Source organism: Cupressus sempervirens, chromosome 8 (assembly GCF_028749045.1).
Source record: "Cupressus sempervirens isolate cs-2001-9-10 chromosome 8, ASM2874904v1, whole genome shotgun sequence".
Lineage (NCBI taxonomy): Eukaryota > Viridiplantae > Streptophyta > Pinopsida > Cupressales > Cupressaceae > Cupressus > Cupressus sempervirens.
The window spans coordinates 842,738,337-842,746,892 of record NC_143125.1 but is presented as its reverse complement, the minus strand read 5'-3'; the positions used below and the strand labels follow the sequence as shown (position 1 = coordinate 842,746,892).

The following is an 8,556-nucleotide window of genomic DNA, read 5'->3' as shown; positions in this document are numbered from 1 at the left end:
ATGCAAGTTTGCAATGTGTAATGCAACAATGACAATGTGCACATCTACAGATTTGTAGGACGAGAGTGCACCACATAGACATCTCCATGACACACGTGCATCCTAGGCCATCCAAGTTGTGCAGTTAGGATTCCAAGTGGGTAGTGACAAGACAAAAAATTAACATGAAGGGTGAAATGGAATTTGTGTCTTAGACTAAAGTGGGACATGGAAAATTACACCAGAATGCAAATCTGTAACATTACACTATGGTTGATCCAATTCAAAACTAGGGCCAAATAGTTTAATACTCTTAAACAATGGTTTATTCAAGTCCACTACCATGCATCCTTGGATGGACTTTAGACTAGAAAAATTATCTATAAGCCATTGAAAGGTGCATACTTGAAGATAACATATTTGATGAGAAATAACCCATATACCATACTAGAACATCACTAACATGACCAACATCTTTAAACATGCAAGAAAGGCAACTTTACCAGGTAAATGTGTATTCCTTAACTCGCATTTTGTGGATGATAGCATGATATTTTAATATATAATGTACTCCCTCAGATCCCAACTAAATGGAGACTAATTAAATATGAACATATCTCTCGCTACTTGGGTATCCCCTTTGGACTAGGAGTATCACTTGCTGATATGTGAAGATGATTTCTCAATAAATTGAAAGCTAAACTACTTACTCGAGAAAATAAATTCCTTTGGTTGTTGGGATCCAAGCTCTGAATCGCATATTTTTAGCCTCACATGTTTATTATTCTTCATGTTGGATGTCATCTACCAAGGGATGTGACAAACTTGTTAAATTAGTTTGTCACTTTTTATGAGTCAAGTGGGATGGCCGAGTTGGGTACAAATGCACTTCTTGCTACTTTGCATTCAACCTAAAGATAAAGGTGATTTGGCATATTGGATCCCAAAACCCAATGATTATGTGTAGCAGCGAAGTGGATAATTCGTACATCTAAAGGGGATGGACCACGGAAACTTTTGATGTGCTTTCGAATTTCTCGGGCTTCCATAAAACTAAATGCCAAATTGTGACTTGTGAAGATAAAATCTTTTTGGCCTCTTTTTTCAAAAAAGAGTTTCCTCCTCGTTTCATTATATATGAAAGGCACAACAACAAATTTGCAAATATTTAAATTGGAAAGACTCTTCAACGTGGTTTTTGTTTTGGTTCCTCTTCCATTTGGCAAAATAGGTTGATCAAATATCATAGACAACCTCTTGTGATATCCTTTACCAAACAAGCTCTCTTTCTATTTAAGGGAAGCATCAAACTATTTAGAGACCTGTGGAATTTTGATTCTATAGATTGGGAAAGATGGTTAAGCATCAAGAACAAGTTTGGTTTGGACAATAGGTTCAAAGGATTTATCATTTTCGTTAAATCTTTGGTATCCATTGACCTGACCATGAAACTTTGCACTCCTTTAAGATGTAATTATGCCTCAGATTGGTGCTAGTTGGCTAAACATCATTTCGGTTTCTTTTTGTTAAAAGATATATCTCAACTTCTTACCGATACTTCCTTTAAAACATAGGCTTAATAATAAATGGAATTGTAAGTTCTAGGAGAGTATTTGGAAAAAATTAAGCACTCAAATCTGGAGGTCTAAAGTTGAAATAAATGCCTAAATCTTTCTTGGAAAATCCTTCATTGTAAACTCCCAGATGAGGATAGATGTGCATATTTTTTGGGACTGTGCTTGGGCCAAAAAGAAATGGTCTGTTGTCATCAGAGATATTCCTGTCATTATTTGTCATGAATTACATTGGAAAGAAGTCATATTGGGCCTGACTTTTCAGAACATAATCTATGCAACATATTATTTTGTTTAACATATGGAAATGTAAATGTATGACTGTTTTCAAATCACAATATTCAATTTAGGAGGTGAAATGCCAAGGTTTTTCTCTGAGATTATTACAGATTATTTTTTTATGTTCTCATTTGTAGGAAGGTTTCAAAGATGAATTAAAAACCTGGATAGAATCAAGTACCAACTTCTTCATCTTCACATAGTTATGATGCTTCATTTTCAAAATAGCTTCAACAAATGTTACTTCAGATTATGATCAAGAATTGTAAGCTCTTATTGAACCGTTTTGTTGCTAATTTATCATCTGTTATGCTTCAAGTTTCTGCATTGTGTTATGCTTTCTATCATGTTTTCAATCTGGACTTCTTGTAATCTTGTGACAGTGGCTCTCTTTAGGCAGCAAGTGCTGCCTTCCATATGTTTCAAGTTTCTGCATTGTGTTATGCTTTCTATCATGTTTTCAATCTGGACTTCTTGTAATCTTGCGACAGTGGCTCTCTTTAGGCAGCAAGTGCTGCCTTCCATATGTTTCTCTTGCCCCCTTATTGTTTCAATTTCTGAAACCCTTTTTTCTCAATTCATTTTTGTCTATTTATAAAACTTTAGTTCTATTGATATTCCTCTCAGAAAACCACAATAACAGCTCTGACGTGGTATTCAACAACACACTCAACAACAACATCAAGTAGCTGGTATTCTACAGTTTCATCTTATTCCTCTGTTGAAAAATCTTGAATCAATTCATCTTCTTCAATACCTTGGTTTGCCGCTGCGTTCTCCGTAGTGAATTCATTTGTCATAGTCTCTTTGGGTTTCTACTGCTCCATTTGACAATTTTCTTCTACTGCAGAATCTTGCTCTGTTTCAAGTCCTAGCCCCCTTGAAAAAAAAAAACCATGTGACTGCTAGAAACTAAGCTAGGGTTTGTTTGCTGTTCCACATCTTCTCAAATTGTCTTCTCTTCTTCCTTTACTTTTCCAAGCCAGTGAGTTTGGCATGTTGTACCTTCTGTAGAAATTTATCTTCAGTTTACCAGGTCATTTCTCCCAGTATCTTTTGTCACTCTAAAAATTATAGTGGAAAATCTGTGATTTCTCTCCTCGTCCATTATTTTTCAACTGACTTGTTTATGTGTTCTCTTTCTTTGTCCAATGATTCTTTGACTATTTTTGCCAATGCTCTAGTCTTCTCGAAATGAATCCCTATGTTATCTCCTTTATTATGCATCCATTATTACTGTTCGCAATTTTTTTGTTTATGTATTCATTGCAATTTTTTTGTTTATGTATTCATTATTACTGTTTGCAAATCTTTTTATTCATACATAATGTAGTGCCTGGGCTTATGTTGTCTCTAATATGCTTTAACATGTGCAGTTATCACTGCTGCCCAGTTTCCATAATTTTCAACAAGTTGAGCACTTTCTCTATAGTATCTGATTGTCTTATTAATTTTGATTCTCTTCAAACAGTTCTGCACATATGAAATCCTGCATGAGCTTTCCTTGCTCCCAAACCTTTTAGCCCCCATTTGAGATTGCATGAGCTTTCCTTGCTTCCAAACCTTTTAGCCCAACTTTGAGACTCATTGACTCTAGCATGTATAGCTCAGACGATTACATTAAGTGGTGCTGATATAGGGTTGTAGCACTTTTCCCCCATTCAAGTTTGCTGATCCTCTTCTGCTGGCACATATGTATTTAATCCTCTTCTATGGTTTGGCTATTTTGCAGGCAGATTTCACTTCCCTGCTTTGTGCCTGTCGCCTGATACCCCACAATATCATGTTTAAAATAGTGATTGGGTTATTTTTTAATGATTACTTTGAAAAATTAAGGGAAAGCCATTTGTTTCTTTCTCCTTTATTTTGTGGTTTTTGACTCTTGTTCTATTTCTTCCCCAGTGCTGCATTAGTCTACAATAGCTGGCATCTCATTATACAACTGTATGGCATTGTGTAAGACAATTGGTTATTCCCCTACCTCTCTGGTTGTGTTTGATTGAGGTTGATTTATTACACCAGTATGTTCCTGAACTTGCAGGTGTAACTATGGATGCCCCCAGATATTTTCATCATGCTATCCCGATAGTGGAACCATTGACTGCCACATTGTTTGTAGTAGCATAAAATATATCTTCCTATGCATGTTTGTATGGTTCACCTACTTAGGAAGAGGGTATTGTTGCTATTGAGTATCTTGGTGGCTTCGGTGCATCACAAATCGCTCGTTTGGGGTCTATATATTAAATAGTGTCATCCAAATACATTTTTCATTAGGCCTCAGAAGAAACTATTGTTTGCAACTTCTGCAGTTTTGATACTCAGCAACAGATGGGACTTTGCATATAGCGCCCACTTATAGACAAAACAAACTCGGAGAAGAGTATTAACAAGGAATCAGATCTTGTCATAGGTACATGCCACTGTGACATATACACACAAGGATAAGAACCCACCAAAGTCATTAGCATTACTATTGCCAAAATGAATCTTTTTAGTCTAAGATGGTAGTTTAATTTATTTTACAAGCTTCAATTGACCAGTACTAGTTTAGCAATTACTTGAAAAGATACCTTTTGCTTCTTGTAAAAAATATATAAAGACAAAATTGAACCGTGCAATTTTTGTACAACTCTAACAAGTAATAAATTTAAGTTCAGTGTTATAAATGTCATCTTAGCAGAGCAGCTAATAGGGGAAAACACAAAAACAATGTAAAAATCCAGACTAAAAAGTTAAAAAGATAGAGTGTATTTGGAAGCCCACCATTATCTGAAATTAACCGCAGACTTGACTAAGTTAAAATCAAAAGTTGCAACTCCAACTACCCCAAAAGCTACTTTAAAGCTATACAGGTAGCCAGATGAGATATAAATTTTCTAGCAGGTTAAGTAAGAACAATCCAAATTCATTTGTTGATTTAAGCGCCAAGTGATAGGAGAAAAATATACATCACGTATAATTCAGAACCAAACAATATAATAAAATGAATTTGTCAGTCATTTAAAGGATATATATTGTTTAAATTTATGTGTTTTATGTTTCTGTTAAAATCCAGACTGAAAATGATTTTGTGTGTTTGGAAGCCAACTGATCATCAGAGTTTAACAGCAGTCTGATTTCTAAGTTCAAATAAAAAGTTGCAACTCCAAATACCCAAACAGCCATTTTAAAGCTATAGATGTAGCCGGATAAGATAGAAATTTTCAAGTAGGTTCAGTATAAGGCTATAAGCATTTCAAATTCATTCGTTGATTTAAGTGCCAAGTGATGTGAAGAAAGATATACATCATATATATTTCAAAACCAAATAATATAATAAAATGAATTTGTCAGTCCTTCAGGGGTTATATATTGTTTAAATTTATGTATTACATTATGTTTGTTTTTAGGTTAATATTATTCCGCACTGACTAGGCAGCTAGCTTTTTACTTGGCTGAGAAAAAATTGCTATGAATAAATAAAACTATATGCAACAAGATAATATTGCGGCATTTGGACCTAACAGTGGGATGAGAGCCAGGGTAGGAGAAAATAGAGGAGATTGAACATTTTGTGGTTGAATGTCATGAAAGGCAGAAGAGAAAAAGTAACAGAATACAAGACTCACAACTCTTCAACGTTTTCTCAATTTTCACATTGCCACTGCCTACACCTTTACATTTCCTCAATTTTGGCATTTTCCTTCTGAGGGAATGATTGTTGCTGTGTCTTCAGAGGGTGTCTACATGAATAGGCAATGAGACAGAAGAAATATGCTGGCAAAAGAGTTCATGGAAGGCATGGAAGAAGCAGTTGTATTCAAATTGTAGGAAAGCAGAATACAAAAGAGAAACAATGTCCTGCAATTTTGTAGGATTGCTGGAGATAAACTTATATTAGAGGCACATGGGTAGCTGGACTCTACTAAGCCATACCAGTCTTCTGTAATACAACTATTATGCAATGGACTTCAATAATTTTTGAGTGGTTAACAGGAATTTGCTATGGATACATAACGATTGAACATGGGAATTGTCTTGCAGCATTTGGCACTAACAATTTATGAATCTACCAATATGCTGATTTACAATTGATGCAAGCCTTGTAATTTAATTATTTATCTGCTTGTATGGGAATATTGCAATGCAAGATGTCACAATTATGGTTCTCAGTCTTGTAGCATTTTTTTTATCACATATCACATCTGCAGGCAGTTCACCTCCTTCACAGATAGCTGTTAAACTTAAATAATAAAATGGCAAAAATCACCTAAACTCGGTCACTGAATAGTGATTACCAGATGTTACAGACAATTTTCAGTTTGCACTTCTATTCATTTATCTTCTTGTTCATTTCATTGATTCATTCCCTTTGACAGCACAAAACAGTAAGACAATGAAACAAAGCCGAAAAGCACAAAAGCACAGCCAATGGTTTCAGATATCTTGCAGGGTTAATATGAAGATGCATGGGGAAGCAATACTTCAGTATGGCCAAGGCAAATGAAAATTGTCTCCACATTGCAATAAATTTAGAAGCAAGAATATGCATATGCTTACCGGATCATTTCACAGAGGATTTTGTTGGCATGCATAATAACTCTATATTCTAAGCTTGCCATTTAATTGCCAATTAACTAGCAACACAAAAGCCCTCCTGAATTATTAAACTAGATGCAACTAAAACAACAGATCACTCAAACATTTGTCTCAAACTAAAGATTGGCAAGAATCTCAATCACTGCTACCCAATCAGTTTATTAAAGATCTAAAAAAATATTTACATATTGCCTAAAGGTTAAAATTTTTAGATACAAACCTAGTTAAAGCTACCTTGATCATACTCCAGAAGGAAAACCTTCACATATTACTCTAAGGCTTTAGTTATCGAAGACAAACCCAATTGGAATTTCAACATTGCTTATAACCAGAAATATAAGAAACAGAAATTTGGGAAAAATCATAGAGTTTAGAAAATCCATAGAATGTAGGCATCAATTACAGCTATCTCCATCTCAAAGCATATGTACTCTTCCCATGTGTTTCAATGTAACACTACAAATTTCTACATTGATTACAATTTCTATTTTAGAACAGAAGAGTGCTTTGGCATGAGAAGCCCCCAGGGAGATTAATTCAATCAAACTGACCAGGCTACAACCCCTAATGTGTGTAAGTTGTAACTAAAGCCTTCAATCTTATAACACCTGCATTATAGGCCTCTTCCCGAGTCTCTTGATTTCTCGGTCCATTTGACCTGTAAGCATCAAACCAAACATTTTGAAATCACATAACAGTGACCAGACAGGATGCCCAAAGGTGGCCGGAGTATTTCCCTCGATGAAGAAATGGCTGTACCATGCCAGTCCATACCCAACAATGGGAACCAAAAAACCCAGCCACCATCTAAACAAAATAGCTGCAATCAGGAAGAAACCAGCCCCAAGTGTACCACAAAAATGCCAGCGCCTTGTCGAAGCCTTGCTATGCTGGTTCATGTAAAATGGCCAATACTCCTCAAGGTTTCTGAAATGCATCTCTATAACTACTCTAGTAGAGCTTAGGAGAAGTTGTTATTACAAACTAGGCTTTGGAGACGATAGCTTAAATCTTAAATCAACTGGAACCCACACTCAAAAAGCCATTAATTATTGAATTTCGGCTCCTCAATTACTAATACTTCTCATGTGATTCCATATAAACTCCTTTTACATAAATCCTGTAAATGCAGCAGAAAAATTTCAGTAATTAAACGTGATATTCAGGCAACAAATCTGTTGTCCAGACTGGGCACCAACTTTATAGAAAAATTGAATAATTACACAAAATTACCAAGATTGATCTTTCCCCATGGTACATACTACAAGAAAATTCTTGTAAAGAAACTGACGAATCATATGAGATGAAAAATCTAGAAAATAAAATTCTTGAGGGCCAATTTGAGCTGGCAAGGATTAGGGCTTGAACACTAACCCATGCTTGTTGAAAAGCCCTATTCCAAAGCGCATATACGGAATAAGTCTCCAAAAGGGAAAATGCACCTGTTGCCGGAGGAAAGTTAAGAAGTGGAAGAGAATTTGCACCAAAAGACACTAGGGATTACAACTCATAAAAGGAGGGATTACACCAAATTACCCGAGGGGTCACCTCTGGGCACCTTACAAATTGTTTTTCCCCACTACCACGGACAAAAAATGATTCACAATTCAAACACAGAATTGGAAATTTTAAGGAATTTGAAGAACATTAGATTAGTTGATAAAGGGATCAAGACATCTTGACTTGATACTACCATTTTTTATTTGAAAACCCACTTAAAAACAAAATGAACAGCATCGCAATAAGACCCATTTCATACTCAGCCCAGAAGATAGGCATACTGAGACTGGAAGATTACCAATTCCTGAAGCATCCTAGGAAAATTTAATTTCGAAATTGCCCAAATTAATCAGGCAACAAAGATTTTAATCAAATAAGTGCCAATCAACACTTAGCTGATAAAATATAACCAAATTTACAGATTTTTATGCTAAAGTATTAGAAACAGATATCAATTTATCTGCATCAGGTTTCACAAGCAGCCTAAATCGATTGAAAAACGAATTGGACGCTATTTTTCGCCAAAATCTATATAAAGAAATCAAATATCAAGCCACGTCAATTTCAACATACATATATGCAAATCAAAGACTAAAACCAATTCATAAAAAATCGGGTCTAAGTGATCTCTACCAATTGATAA

The 8,556-nt window shown here is 35.2% G+C and overlaps 1 protein-coding gene across 1 annotated transcript; it reads right to left on the bottom strand.

The window, feature by feature from the left end:
* Positions 1-6,763: 6,763 nt before the first annotated feature.
* On the bottom strand, positions 6,764-7,486 carry LOC149545046 (transmembrane protein (DUF962)). The gene has a single exon (XM_089795546.1). It carries the CDS (start codon positions 7,349-7,351, stop codon positions 7,013-7,015), a length of 339 nt encoding a protein of 112 aa, XP_089651672.1. The 5' UTR covers positions 7,352-7,486; the 3' UTR covers positions 6,764-7,012.
* Between the last annotated feature and the right edge of the window lie 1,070 nt (positions 7,487-8,556).